This window comes from Erithacus rubecula (genome assembly GCF_903797595.1).
Source record: "Erithacus rubecula genome assembly, chromosome: 1".
Taxonomy (NCBI): domain Eukaryota; kingdom Metazoa; phylum Chordata; class Aves; order Passeriformes; family Muscicapidae; genus Erithacus; species Erithacus rubecula.
The window spans coordinates 18,895,190-18,910,153 of NC_136658.1; the positions used below are offsets into that span (position 1 = coordinate 18,895,190).

The window sequence follows — 14,964 nt, forward strand, 5'->3', positions numbered from 1 at the left end:
CTGGCTGCTTCAAGTACTATGGTTAAGGACTGACTCTGTTTTTTTCAGTGGAAGCTTCACAAATTCAGTCCTGTTTGTATCACTTCTGAGTGCAGTGCACTGGAAACCCTGCTAAATACCCTACTAAAACAAGGTGCTTAGAAGTTGTCCTGATAGACTGAGAAGAACTGAGCTCATGTCTGCATTTCAGCTGAGTTTACCAAAGTAGCTTGTAATAGATTTTCATTCATCCTCTCCCTTTGGGATTCCAGGGAAGGAGAGTTCAGACCACAGATCCTGTTACCTGTTGCAAACTGCACTTTGCATTTCTCAGATTTAAGTGGTCAGCCCATGAGAGTCCTGCACTATAATCCTCCAAAGGTAGTATTTATTTACTCCTGTGTGTTGAACTAGTAGAGAGAAGGGAGGGAAAAAGATAAAACAGTTATAATTTAGAAGTTGGAGCCCAGCAAATGACCATCACAGATACAGGTTGTTGAGTATGTGGGAAACACTAATCTAATGCAGGAAACTCAGCTCAAATGGTAAATTGTTGATTTTTTAATATTTATTTTTCAACAAATAAACCTTCATTTCACCTTGTGCTCTGTGGCTTGTTTCTTAAAAGTTCCAGTGCAGTATGTACACAAAAATGCAGTGAAAAGTACATACCAAAAATTCCTGCTGATACAGAATGCCACCGAGTGGAATGGTGGGATCTGGCTTTTGAGGGGCAGGATCTGTCAGGGCTTGGCTGAGCATTTGTTTTCATTTATAACACACCTGAGCTCATACAGAAAAGTCAAAATTAAAAAAAAAAAAAAAAAAAATCAAACGAAAAACAAAAAAACACCAACCAACCAAACAAAAAAAACCAAAAAACAAAACAAACAAAAAAACCCCAAAACAAAACAATAACAAAAAAACCAAAACAAAACAAAAAACCCCAAAATAAAAAAAAAACTGGGAAGAGGAGGATTGCTGAACATGAATAAAAGGTAACATGGTTTTGGGGGAAATGTGGTTAACTAGAGCAAGACAAAATCTCTTCTTCCCCTTTTGTATTTTGCAATCTCTTTTAGCCTTATGGCTTTTTTATGCTGCTGGGAAACTAAAAGCTTATCAGTGAAGGCTGGTAAGTTCCTTCTTTTTCTCATCCCAAGGAATAAAAAGCACAATTTCTAAATTCTTCTTACATTAAAAGATACCTTCCTTCAAAAAAAAAAGCCCCAAAACCAAGAGTGCAACATGCTTTCAGTATTTTAAAGCCATCTTTACAATCAGTTTGCTTCCAGCAAAAGCAGCACGGTAAGGAGTGTTTTCTCTGCAGTGGATGGGAGCTGCCCATGGCAGCAGTAATGCATTCAAACACTGAGCAGTCTTCTGGGAGACTGGGCAGAAGGCCTTAGTGCAACAGGTTTCCCAACCTGACTCCCCTCAGCCTTTTCCAGGCAGCAGAGTGAAAACCCTGCCATTCTCTTAAGGAAGCAGTATGGTGTGGCAATATGCAAATTATTGTAACAACACAGTAACCCTTATCACTTCAGCAATTAACAGCATTTGCCATGAGAAGAATTTAATACACAGGTCCAGACAAAACACATGAACCAAAAGTTGTTACAGATTCTTCTATAGGAGCAGCTCTGTCTGGCAGCTTCTTCTGGTTTCCCAAGCAGTGCAGAGCAGAATTTGGCCTGTTTTTATCAGTGTGTTAAATTTTAAGCTTCTCAAGTTAGAAGTAGGGCATTCAAGGACCTTGGTTAAGACATGTACATCTAATAAGGACAGTGAGAAGAATCATGCTTCTAGATTTTCTCATAATTCATTGAAAAATTCATAATACCAAAGCTGATTTGAGAGGGAGTTTCAGAGAACATTTCCACTTCTATGTTCTACAAAAAAGACCTCAGAAGGTAACTAAAACATTATGATGCATAAAAATCAATGTTAATCACTGCTATGTTGAACTGATTCCATCTTCATCTTTATATTAGTTGTAAAATACTATGAAATACTTAAGTATGAGACGAGATATTAGAATTGCACCAGGATTTTGTTATGTGGTGGTTTCTTAACTGGCACATTTGGCAGTAAATTATGGAGCAACTACTAAGGAAATCCTTCCAAAGGTGAAGGCAACAGCCACTGTGACAGCTGAACTTTCCCTCTTCACCCAGCTTTACTTTTTCATCTCTACACCATAGAGATCACAACGTTTCTGACTTAAAATAGGAATTTGTTGACGTATTTCTGCAAGTTTCTTTAGATCTGCAGGGGAGAAGAAAAAAGTTAAGAGAACAGCAGCTAAAAAAGAAAGCTCCTAATTTGCTCTGAGGTAAGACAGGGGAAAGAGCACCTTTGATGGAGAATTGGGTGGTAGGGCACTGCAAGTGAGCAGCCAGGGCTGAAGGAAACCTCAGCTTTGCTCTGTCCTAAGGCAGCACCTTCTTCCTGAGGAAGTGAACTAGGAGGGTACAGCTATAGAGTACTGTACACAGAACAGTACAGCTGAGTGCTGCTCTTTCTTGCTTTAACCTGGCAAAGGTGGACAAGGCAGAGGAATGCTGCATCATTTGTAGTTGCATGTGTAAGGCCACAGACTTCAAGAACTGTCTCTCCTTAGCATCATGACCTGTACTCAAGTTAAAAAAGTGGGGAAAAAACCACAATTTCACCCTTACCTATATCTGTGTATATAACTGTTTCCTCAGTCCCAGCTTTGGCTATAACTTCACCCCTGCAAAATTAAGCACATTTGTTCACAGGATTAACACATTGGTCTCAAGGCATCAGTCCAGTTGCTGCTGTTTGTATAAAAAGGAGTTCCTACCCTTGATGCCTAGAGCTGTAATGACAGAGCTGTCCTAAAAATAGCATCATCATCCATATCTCTGGCATGATAGAAATGGCTTCCAGGCTTTATATATGGCACTTTTTATATGTGATACATACATACTCAACGTGTCTTTCAAAGCTCAAGAACTTGGTAAAAGCCACTCTGAGAACCACTGCTTGTGAATATGCAACATACCTCAAAGGGAAAGGAACAACCACACTGGCAAAGATGAACACTTTCTCCATTGAAGATCCTACTAGCTTTTAGTAGTGTACTTATCGTCTGCATGAACTACTGAACATGATCATGTCTCCCCCAAGTGTTCTGTCACTGCCTTCATCACAAAAAGTTAAAAGCTCAAGACATAGATAAAGTTTTCCTTATTGTGAAAACAACTGGAATCATATTATCTCAGTAGATTTATCTGAAAAAAAACCAAGTGCCTGAAGATTTGGTCACTTTTAGCTCCTGGGCACCTGTGTGACTTCTGCTCAAGTCAGAATCTCTCTTCTCTAGCTGAAGACATTCTTCTTGTTCTTTCTTACTTCAAAACAGTGTTGTTCTTTGAGGAAACGAGATAGTTCTGTGTAAGCTGTTTAAGATGGTCTGCTTCTACACAGGGAATTACTGTGTGCATAGCATATAATGGACTGACAAGGTGACAAGGTCAGCAGTTGATAAATCCTAGCACTAAGTAACGACTACCAAAATGAATACCTACTCAAACTAGTTCTAGTTTATTTCTTGTTTTTTTAGTTTGGCTGTTTTAAATTATGATCTTGAGAATGTAGGCTGAAGTCATTCTTTACCAAGAATTTGCATTTTTAACAGTGGATGGAAAAGTAGGACTGAAGTGTGACTGCCAACTAAAATATTTTTTAACCAGAAAAAGGTGGTGGTTTTAATTTTATTGAACTCACCATGGATTTACTACAGTACTGTGTCCCCAGGCAACATAGAATGCTTTTTCATCTCTAGCAGGAGATACAGTAGCTACGTAGAGTTGATTGTCAACAGCTCTGTGTTCACAGAAAAACAAAGGAAGGGAGGGAAAAAATGAGAAGAATTGTTTTTTATAATACCGTTTAATTAAACAGAAGAGAAACAATCCACTCTGAAGGACAAGCTATATATCCTCTAAATGACTAGCCCAAACTGTGAATGATAGAAAGGTCAGAGAAAGAAGAGCCTGGAATGAGAAGTCTCTAGCACCTGGCTCCAAAATCAGTGCATAGAACATCATCACAGATTCATTCAGTATGTAGCAAAATTGATTGAGGCTGACCAAATTAATAAATAATACTGCATTGAGGAATCTCAGAGTCTATTTCTACCTGTAATTAGAGCACTTCCCAAATGGTTACTGGCTATTCTCTCTAGAATTTGTGTGTGAAGGGTGCTTATAAAGCCATGGGAAAGGGTTGTTGAAAGGCATAACAGGGATAGGCAAGCAGGAGTAAAGGCTGAGAACTTCCTGCTTTTCTCCTTACAGTAAAATAATTTTGGTGTCCTATGCAAGGCTTGAGGGATGGTACAGCTCCAGTGGCAGAGTGGCCTTGCAGCACCACTTCTGATGCATAAGTGTCATTTGGAACACATGGAAATTCAGTTCCATGCACCAGCTTCTCTAGAACAGAGGGATAAGCTGTTACTGTGATCTTACCGTCCCCTTTGTAAGAGTTCCCAATGAGCTGGTCCTGTTGTCATGTTGAAAGCCCCCGGATATATCAGCAGCTGGCAACCTTTGTTAGGAGACAATTAGAATGCAAGCATCATTAAGAGGAAGATGGTTTACCCTAGAGTGGCCCTTCACACTGAAACCTAAGGTGAGGTTTCTTCTCATACTTCCCAGCCTCTGCCCAAAATGGAACCAGAGCCTGTCCATGTGTAACAGGTTACATCAGCCAAAAGCTGTTGTGGGGATAACCCCAACTCCATCACTCCACCACCACATGTGGACGAGGAAGTGTTGGTTAATTAACTCCCTGAGAGAAGTCAGTCATCTGAGTAAGAATCTTAGCCACAGGATGCATTTTGTGTTACTGGGTAGGGATAAGAATGCCTAATCACAGAGATGACCCAGCACGTACCACCCAGAAACAGCCCTGCTAGGCCTGGCCTTAGGGCTGCCCATGCTCCCTTAGGTGACCCAGCCTCACCTTTCTGGCCGTAGATTTGAGCCATCTCAGCAAATCTCATATCATAGCAGATGCCCAAGCCCACTTTGCAGTATGCTGTTCTCAAAACACAAGGGACAGTCATATCACTAGCACAAGTACACAAAACAATCACAGACTCCCTGTAGCATTATTTTTCATGGTTCACATGAACAGGAGGAGCTATGTTTAAATGTGTGTTCAGCATGCACTGGCTATTGGTGGGGGATATCTATGCTTCGTGACCACAGAAAGACTGTGAGAAGCAGTCTTATCTACCCTTTAAAAACAGCCATTTCCACAAAATTATGTCTTTATGTAACATAGTCCTCTCTCATTTAGCTACACTTTTTTCAATTATTTTCTTTTCAATAAAAGAAAACACTCTCTGCTTTTCATTGAGTAAGAATACAGTCGTGTATTTTCTTAGAGCATGCACACTGCAAGGAAGAAAATGTGACTGTGGCAGATGAGACTCTTTGGAGAGCTCAGCAAACAGACTGTATCAGTTTTTTAGCAATATGGGATGGGGAGGAATAGCTATTTTGCTTTTTTATCTGGTGTGGTTAATTCAAGAAGGCTGATTTAGTTGTCTCCATTGTTATATCATCCTCACATGAAGCAATCAACTACCAGTGTAGCTGTTACATACTTTTTTTTCTAGGCCATGTTTTGTAAGACCATTTTCAAGCTGTAACTGCTATAAAAATACAGTCATTTCTCTCTAACCAATCAACAGGACCATTATTTAATTAAGGGAAGTGGGGTGACATATGTTTCAACTCTTTCTACTCCTCTGTCCTTTTGCAACCACATTGCCTTTTTAAAAGTTTCATAAGTGACCCAAACAGTTGAAGAAAACTTAAACTATATTTGCCATGGTTATCAAATGCCCAATCTGACAGTCTAAAAATCCACTGTTGGGAAGGAGGAGAGGGAAGAGAACTCCAGAGTGACTGTAGTGTTACTGCAGTAGAACTTCTTAAAGAGAGGGCTTATCTTATACTCACGTGTGTCAAACATGGAGAAACTATTCCCTGGACTCAGTGTTTCAGACTCTTTGAACTGTATCTTCCCAGGAACATCAATGTCAAACAAATGAACCTGCAATTATACTATGATTAATAACAATTACTAAAAATTTCTCTGCTTGGTATTTGAGCCTCTTTAGGCATGTTTTCTACTGTTAACTAGACTTCTCCTTTATCAGGATCCAAAGTACACATTGCTTAAAATTGTTAGATCCCCCAAAGATGATTTTAAATGTTTCTTCTTCACAGAAATATACATGTCCAAAGTTGCAAATACATGCAGAACAGCTAGATGTCTAGACCTAATGATCTAACATTAGAGTCCCATTCCTGTAAAACTTCTCAAGAAAATACCTTCACCGAGCCATAAAGTTCCCATGACTTCAGCTCTGCAGATGCCTCTGAGGGCCTGCAACAACCTTTATCCCTCCCTTGCAATGGAAAGTGTTGCCCCTGACTGGAGCTTCCTAACAACAGAGCTGGTTTTATCTTATTATTCATTCATATTTAGCACAAGCCTGAACTCATTCTACTCCTGTAGTTGCAGACTGCTGTGCTGTGACAGGTGGAAGGCAACACAAAACTGCACAAGGTGATCTAGTAAGTGATGCTAATGGAGAATCAGCAAACAGAATAAATTAATACCTGCATCACCTTATTTGTTCCAAGCAAATCTGCATTATCTTTTTGGCTTATCCTTGATAGAAATAAGGTGTTGTTCACTCATGGAGTGATCCCTGTGTGCACAGTCCCATGAACAGAAAGTGGGGATAAGAATGGACAGAACAGTTCCATGAAGATAAACTGACTTGAGTTACAAACGGGAGGCAGTTTTCCAGAAGGCACAAAGCAATGTTGAGGTGGAAGATGATAGCAAGCAAACATCTACCACAAACAGCAGGGACAGATTAACTTGGACTCTGCATATCTGCACTAATCACATGTATAGCACAAAGTATGCAAAGAGGAGTATTTATTATAACAGAAGGACTAAATCCATCAGGAAGCTGAGGGGAAATTCTGATCCCACTCAAGTGGCACTGTGTTTTAGACTTAGGCCACAGTACAAAGATATCCAAGTTGGATCAGGTTTTACTCTTTATCATGGTTTTCCCAGCATATTGGAAAAGCAAATTATACCTTCTAGTATTTTGTCATCCTTATCCAGGACAAATTTATGACCACCTTTTGAAGTGGTGTTTACATGCCCCAAATAAAAGCTACATGAAATTTCATGGGTGATGGTACACAACTTTTTATTATTGCAAGATTCTACTAATTCACATCACTTTTAAATACAGATGAAATAGTTTGTGCAACACTGTTGAGAAAACTTTTAATAACAATATTCTGCTATCTTACCTTCCTGTGCTTTGCCAGCAGAGCACCATCAGGCCCAAAGACAGTACATGTATTATAAAGTTTTCCACCATCCTCTTCTGGAATGGATCCTTTGTAAAGGTGAGAACAGAGATATCCCTCACTGTATTATTTATGTAATTTTGATCCAATGGCAGTAATAGACATTGCCCATTTTCCCCCCAGTGTCACTCAGAGTAAACTACCTCCAATAAGATATATGCTGCACTCCTTTGCAACTTCTGACAGCTTTTGTGTTGATTCCCCAGGTATCTTCTCTGCATACTCCTTAAAGTATTGGGTTCCATATGGAGAATTAAAGCATTCCTAGAATCAGATGGAAAAAAAAAAAAAAATAAAAAAGAGAGAAGCTAAAATCCTGTAACACCACTACAATGAGATGTGCTTAACTTTTCCAACTCTCTAACCACATTCTCAAACAACCTTTGGTTATGGAGTTTCATTTACAGAGGCTCACTAAGCAAACCAGAAAAGCCAGGAAGGCCAGAGAGACTTGAACAATTGTTGAAAATACAACAGGTGTGTTTGTGGAGTGCATGCCAAACAGAACATGAGCTAAGACTATCATGCAAGCTGTAAGGCTACCACATTCACTGCTCTGTGCTTAGCAAGAACACAAGGGATGTTCACACAGCTCATTTGACAAGTTACAAGCTCAACAGATCCTCTCAAAACTGTGAAATGTTCATGCTCATCTACAGCCCATGAGTTCTTAATTCTTAAAAGGATATTGTCAAAAGCATACATTTCTCAAAATTACTTACCGTTTTGCTAAAAAAATACTTTAAACACTACTTTCTCACAACTGAACAGTGTCCTCCACCTTAGGCCCTAGTTAAAGATTTGCCATCCATCAGAACCAGGCATGTAATCTTTACACAGTCAGATTAACAGAGTAGTTTAGATGCCTAAGATAGGTGGGCTAGTGGAGTTTGAGATGCCCAAGATATGAGGAACTTTCACTCTGCATTACATTTGCCAGCTCTGTGAGGATGTGAGACACTCCAACCAACACTTTTTTGTCCCCTGAAGGAGTACAGCTGGAGGCCACAGATAGGCTATCAAACTATGGCAGCAATTTCTCTTCTGTGAAAAAGGGACTCCCAGCCCAAAAACTTCCATTGCTCATCATCAGAAGTGACAAACACACCCCCACAAAGGGAGAAAAAAAATTGAGCTCTGAGTAGAACTTTCCTGCTTTATCTGCTCAAGCAAACTTCTTAAAAACTGAGGTAGGTTCTACTGAACTGGAATAAATTAAATTAATAAATTAAGCTGGAAAGGTTTTTTCCCCCTATACAGGCACTAGGCCAGCAGGTACCAGCTAACCCACAGCACAATCTGCAGATGGAAGAAGCTAGAAGGGAAGCCTCTGCAGGCTGTCAAAATGAGCTTCCCAGGCTCTTGAAATCTGTGCTGAACTTCTAAGAAGTGAAAGCAAAGCCAGCTGCCTCCATCTTCATACATCAGTGTGAATTACTTTTCTTTATATAAAGTTACTAAAGCAAATAACGAGCCCCCAAAGAAACAAAACAGAGGGATGACAATATTTCATGCCCACGCCCTAATGTCAACACAAAATGTATCTCCCAAAAGTCTGTGAAATGCCTTGCCCATGTTTGACAACTTATATTCTAAATGCATAAAGTGAGTATCTCAGCTAAACAAGTCTGGAAAATTCAATGTTGGTACTATGTGATGAAAACAGTAAATAATGGGTAATCTCTACACAGGAGGCTCAGGCAGAACACTGAATGGTCACATTTGCAACACTAGAACCATGTTAGCACAGAGAAGTTGGGAAGGTTGCTCAATGCTTCCCCCATGTCAGCAGGAGAGAAAACATTCTGTGTGTAAAACTGAGACCCAAAGTTCACTCAGAGATGAACTTTGCACTCGTGTGTCAGATGTTGCAGGGTACAGGAGAAACACAAATACCCCTGTGAAGAGAGGAGAAACACTCAATGCTGCACTGGGAAGCCCACCCTGTTGCCAGCACACCCACTGGGTAAAAATTCAGCAAATTATGGCTAAAGTTCAAGAAGTAAGTCAGAAGTGATTGATCATTTTAAGTGGCTATTTATGTTTCCACACATGAAAGTCACAAGAGAAATGTGTCTTAATCATAATTCAGCCATAAATGACCTACTGGAAATATGTCTTAAGTCTGTTTTGTTTCTCATGTATCTGGAATGCTTACAGCAAAGGAAGTTACTATGTACCATCTTTTACCTTCACGTCAACATATTTTAGCTGAAAACTGCCTTTTTCTACACTTCTTCAGGAAAGATTCAAACTACAGTGTCACTTACCTGAATTCAGAATATATCAATGATGGCGTTGCCTAGGATTTAAACCAGCAAAAACTTTACCAGAATCTTATACTAGAAAAAGATCAACCTGTTTTTTGTTTCCCTTTACATCTCCCACCTCTTAGTGTGCTGCCAGATACAACCCCAGGGATTTTTTAGTTTTTAGTTTTGTTTTGAAGCTTCATACAGCACCTAAACTATCCAGGGAGGAAGAGGAATATATATTGCACAAATAACAGTAGAAAGAAGTTTTGAAGGGTTTGAAGCATAAGGGCTAAGTAGGCCATAATCTTTACTCACAGGTAGAGCCACAAGTTTTGCTCCTTTAGCAGATGCTTCTCTCACCAGTCCACAGGCTCGTTGGAGATTATCTGATTTAACAGCAGATACATGAAGCTGGATAAGAGCGAGGCGGAAGGCTGATGGCAGAAAAGAAAAAAAAACATTCATCAAAATTCCCCCAGAAAACTCTTCCAAATTTGAATTCAGTAACTGGCATTGAAGAAAACAAATGAGTTAATATAAAAAATATGCACAAACCACTACCAACTTAGGCTGCAGTCTGTGACTCTGGAAACAGGGAGTCCTAACACCTGAAACCCAGGATTGCCAATGGCAGCCATGCATGGTCACCACCCTGCAAAGATCACAGAGCTCATGTGCCAGCAACACCCAGCCCATGTTCTAGGGGAAGGAGCCATGTCACAGGAAGGGAGAGCACAGCCCCTCTTTCCCAGGCTGCTGTGCACTGTGGGAGCCCATCCCCTTGTCACCAGCACACCAAAGGGCTGGATAATCCCAAAAGCACCAAATAAAGGAATTGTTTGCTTTTATCCCTCAATTCACACCCAGTCTGGAAAATGGCTATAAAAACCAAGAAAGGTGTACATCTTTCTTGATAATTTCTTAGCAAACTGGTTTCTGGCCAAGTTACAAGTGTTATCAACAGCTTCTACTCCCACTAAGTAGGAAATACATTTGCAGACTCTCCAAGTTGCCACATTTTTTGCATGCCCCTTGGACTTCTTACCCTTAATCTCCGAGTACCCAGGCTGTAGGGAAACACACCCTGATCAGGTAGAACTGTTTCCTTTAAAAGAAACACAAACCAACCAACCAACCAACCAACCAATCAATCCTCTCTGGCTTTATTTTAAAAAGTATCCCAGTTTCATAGCACCTCTCCTGTCTGGAAAACTCCCCCATCATATAGTCAAAGATCACAATAAAGAAAAAGACAAAGCTGCAAGCAACACAGTCCCAGTAGTCAGGGAAAACTGGAAAAGCTGATTCAAGTGAAGATGAGAATGCATCAAAAGCAGTCGAGATAAATCTTTTTTCCTGTTTAATTCTCACTTCAGTAGCTAAGCAGCTAATTTCTAGAGGTTAGGCAAATTATTAACTGCTCCTTTTGCCATTCTTCATGTGGGAGACTTACTGTTGGCTCTATTGAGCAAACAGAGCTTATCTGGTATTCTGAACAGATGTAACCATAGGTTCCAGACCCACCAAGATAAACATACCAAGGATCTTCCACAGTATTTGTGGAATGTGTTTTAGTTCAGGCAAGTTGGCCACTTAAAGATTGACATTTCAGCATAAAAAGAAAAAAAAAGCCACTAGGGAAAAAACCCCATAATGTTTAAAACATCAGCAAATGTAATTAAGGTAATTAATATTATTTTCCCATAAATAAATATAATATGCCTCAGTTTTGGAGTTTGATAAGGTGCAAAACTGAAGCTCAGCCACAACAGAACACATATATTTGTGCTACAGTTTCATTTACAAACATTCAGATGTGGAAGCAACTGAAATGTAGATAAATGTGCAGCAGTGCTATAGAGACAGACCTCTGCTCCCAGTCTTGACCAGCTGCCTCAAAAACTTATTTAAAAGCAATTCTCAGGATAAGCCTAAAGCAATGTAGGCCTCAACCAGGTAAAAGCGCATCTGAGTAAAATAATAGTTCAATTTGTATCATTGCATTACAAAACACGTTTGTTTTGTTGTTTTAAAACACCAGAAGCGAAGCACGTTCGGTTTGTTGGCATTCCCTGAGGAGCTGACCCCTGCAGGGCGAGCACTGTATCCCGGTCAGTGCCCAGCGGAGCGCCAGGGCAGCTCCCTTTTCCCTGCACTATTCCATGTGCCATCGCCCAGGGCCGAGGCCCGGCTCGGCCTCGCCGGGCCCGGAGACCCCGGGGAGGGGCGGGGAACCCGGGCGAGCGCCCCGCGGAGCCCGAGCCGGCGGGACCGCGGGAGGAGAGGGACGGGAGAGGCTCCCACTCACACGCCATGGCCGCGCCCGCCGCCCGCATTCCCGGCACCGCCCGGACCGCGGGGGCTGCCGGGACTCGCAGTGCCGGCCCCGGGCCGGGGCTGCTCAGAACCGCCCTCAGACCGCCCTCACCCAGCCCGCCTGGTGCCGGGACCCGCGGGCTTGTTCAGAACCGCCCTCACCCAGCCCGCCTGGTGCCGGGACCCGCGGGCTTGTTCAGAACCGCCCTCACCCAGCCCGCCTGGTGCCGGGACCCGCGGGCTTGTTCAGAACTGCCATCACCCAGCCCGCCTGGTGCCGGGACCCGCGGGCTTGTTCAGAACCGCCCTCACCCAGCCCGCCTGGTGCCGGGACCCGCGGGCTTGTTCAGAACCGCCCCGCCCTCACGCCGCCCTTACCCAGCCCGCCTGGTGCCGGGACCCGCGGGCTTGTTCAGAGCCGCCCCGCCCTCACGCCGCCCTTACCCAGCCCGCCTGGTGCCGGGACCCGCGGGCTTGTTCAGAGCCGCCCCGCCCTCACGCCGCCCTTACCCAGCCCGCCTGGTGCCGGGACCCGCGTTCCGGGCGGCTAAGTGCAGGGATGAAGCACCCCCGCCCTGCCCGGCCTGTGCGGGGGGCAGCGAGCGGGCAGAGCTCCCCCGGGCCCGTTCAGCGCTGGCCGCAACAGCGCAGCCCCCACAGCTCCGGCCGTGCCGAGAGCCCCTTTGCTCTGCCCTGCGCAACAACCCCTGGCTGCCTTGGGTCTGATAAGCGCCCATCCCAAGGGTGCTGTACCAGTTTACAGGTAGCTCATTCACCTGGGACATCCCCGTCTTTCTTTACAAGAACAGCGTCTCCCAAGGTACGAACACCTCCACAGTGCTCCAGATGTGGAGCAGTGTCCAGTTCTGGGCTCCTCAGTACTAGAAAGACTAGGAGCTACTGGAGAGGGTGCAGTGGAGGTTACAAAGATGATTTGGAGTGTGGAGTTTCTCTCTTACAAGGAGAGATTGTGGGAGCTGGGCCTGTTTAGTCCAGAGAAGGGAAAACTCATAGGGGATCTCCTAAGTGCATATAAACATCTCAAAGGCGTTTGTCAAGGGTGTGGTGCCAGACTCATTTCAGTGGTGCTCAGTGACAGGACAAGGAGCAATGGCCATAAACTAAACTACAGAGTTTCACCTCAATATGAGGAGGAACTTCCTTACATTGAGGGTGGCAAAGCACTGAACAGGCTGCCCCGGTGAAGCCTCTCTGGAGATATTCCAAACCCATTTGGACGAGTTTCTGTATCACCTGCTCGAGGTGACCCTGCCTTGGCAGGGAACTTAGACTAAATGAGCTCCAGAGGTTCTGCCCAACACTGCCAATTCTGTGAAACCAACACGCTAATTAACATGCTGCTCTAAACACCAAGTGCTCCCCTTTACTCAGCACAAAATATTGCTGTCTCATGTACATATTTTCCAGCCTTGGGCTTTTTAGAAGCATGTCTGTAGAACTGTAGATGTCTGTTGTGTAGCAGTATTTCTCACAAGAGATGATATCTGTAAGCTAAAAGCACATAACAGCAGAATGGGCAAAGATAAAATGGGTATTCCAGGGTGATCAATCTCTTACACACCTTCCCTTTCAGGAAACATGCAGAGAGATAAAGGATGGGAAGTGCACAAACACTGTAAAATACACAACCACTACTTTGTGCAACAATTACAAACCTTCCTTTAACTAGAGAACTGTTCAACCTGTCCCTTGGAGCAGTAAAGGGAACCCCTCAACCCAATTTGACCAAGCCAAAGGATGGCAGAACAGAGTGCAGCTGCTCTTGGCAGGCCTCCCTGCTTTTTATAAGTCCATGGTGGTAGAAAGAGCATACATGATATTTTAAATTTTTTTCTCCATACATCATACCTAGCAGGACTCCAGGTACAACAAACAGCTGTCTCCCAATTTCTTCCCAAACAAGAAAAAGAATAAAAAATTAAGTAGTATCATCCCTTCAAGGTGCAAAGCACAAGCCAAAAATCCAGGGTCAGAGAGGTAAAACGTATTTTTCAAGTTTCCAAACAAAAGTATTAGAAAGCACTAAGTGCATATCCAGTAGAACAAGTTACATAGTACCACCCTTTTCCTTCCCTAAAGGGAAACTTTTCACACATTCAGTGTGTGAAAAAACTTCTTTGACAGTACCTGGAGTTTTGAAATTACAGATGACGTAGTTGGAAGGAACAGATAAAATCATAGGTGATACCCATGTGTTAGGGCTAACAGGAAAAGGCAATTTTAAAATTGCATCTCTGCAATCAACAGTATTTTTGGTGGGTTATACATGTAAAGTTCTTTACAAATTCTCATGCAAAGCAGAATCTAAATGAACTTGTGAGACAAGCGAAGAGTCAGCAGTGAGCACAGAAGCACCAACTCTCACTATGATACAAAGGTAAGAGCTTTCATCTGGCAGGGAAGTTTACTCCAAGACTTTCTTTCCTACTCCAGACCTCATTTCTATCTCTCCATCATAACAACTGTCACCTTATATTCAACAATATAGACAGTGGTGCATGCAGCATAAAATAAGAGCCAACACATTGGTAGCAAATAATTAAAAAAAATCCTTGAAGCTCAAGGATTAGGAAGTAGCATAGGAATATGCTAGGAAGTAGCATATCAACTTTTTGGATTTTTCTTTTCAAAAAATATCACTGCTGTACAATAATTAGAATTTCTGCTTAGTAATACAAGTTTCACAACAAAAACAGTAACTACAGGTATGCACACTATAAGGCAAAAGTGGCCCTTAAACTGTGGGTAGAGATACACTAGCACCATTGAAATTATTCGTACTTTGGGCTGAGCTTCTTAAGATAAAAGGTCTGTTGATAACTTGTACATTGCCTTAAAATTTACAAATCATTAGCCTCAAAATGGCTTGCATTATATGTTTATACAGAGAAGGTATTTAAAAACTGATTTCCTGTTGCATTACTTGCTGTAGATCTCACAGGTCTGCT

General features: G+C 42.3%; 1 protein-coding gene across 2 annotated transcripts; it reads right to left on the reverse strand.

Moving 5' to 3' along the window:
* Nucleotides 1-1,221: 1,221 nt before the first annotated feature.
* NIT2 (nitrilase family member 2) lies at nucleotides 1,222-12,081 on the reverse strand. Of its 2 annotated transcripts, XM_079311945.1 has the most exons (10): nucleotides 11,988-12,081; nucleotides 9,995-10,113; nucleotides 7,568-7,688; nucleotides 7,365-7,453; nucleotides 5,982-6,075; nucleotides 4,975-5,049; nucleotides 4,479-4,557; nucleotides 3,736-3,834; nucleotides 2,661-2,716; nucleotides 1,222-2,247 (listed from the first exon to the last, which is right to left on the reverse strand). In XM_079311945.1, the coding sequence occupies exons 1-10, from the start codon at nucleotides 12,013-12,015 to the stop codon at nucleotides 2,159-2,161; spliced, it is 849 nt and encodes a 282-aa protein (XP_079168071.1). In that variant the 5' UTR covers nucleotides 12,016-12,081; the 3' UTR covers nucleotides 1,222-2,158. The 2 variants fall into 2 exon arrangements, with proteins under 2 accessions (XP_079168071.1, XP_079168072.1); XM_079311946.1 differs by lacking the exons at nucleotides 1,222-2,247; nucleotides 2,661-2,716 and adding an exon at nucleotides 3,264-3,377.
* Between the last annotated feature and the right edge of the window lie 2,883 nt (nucleotides 12,082-14,964).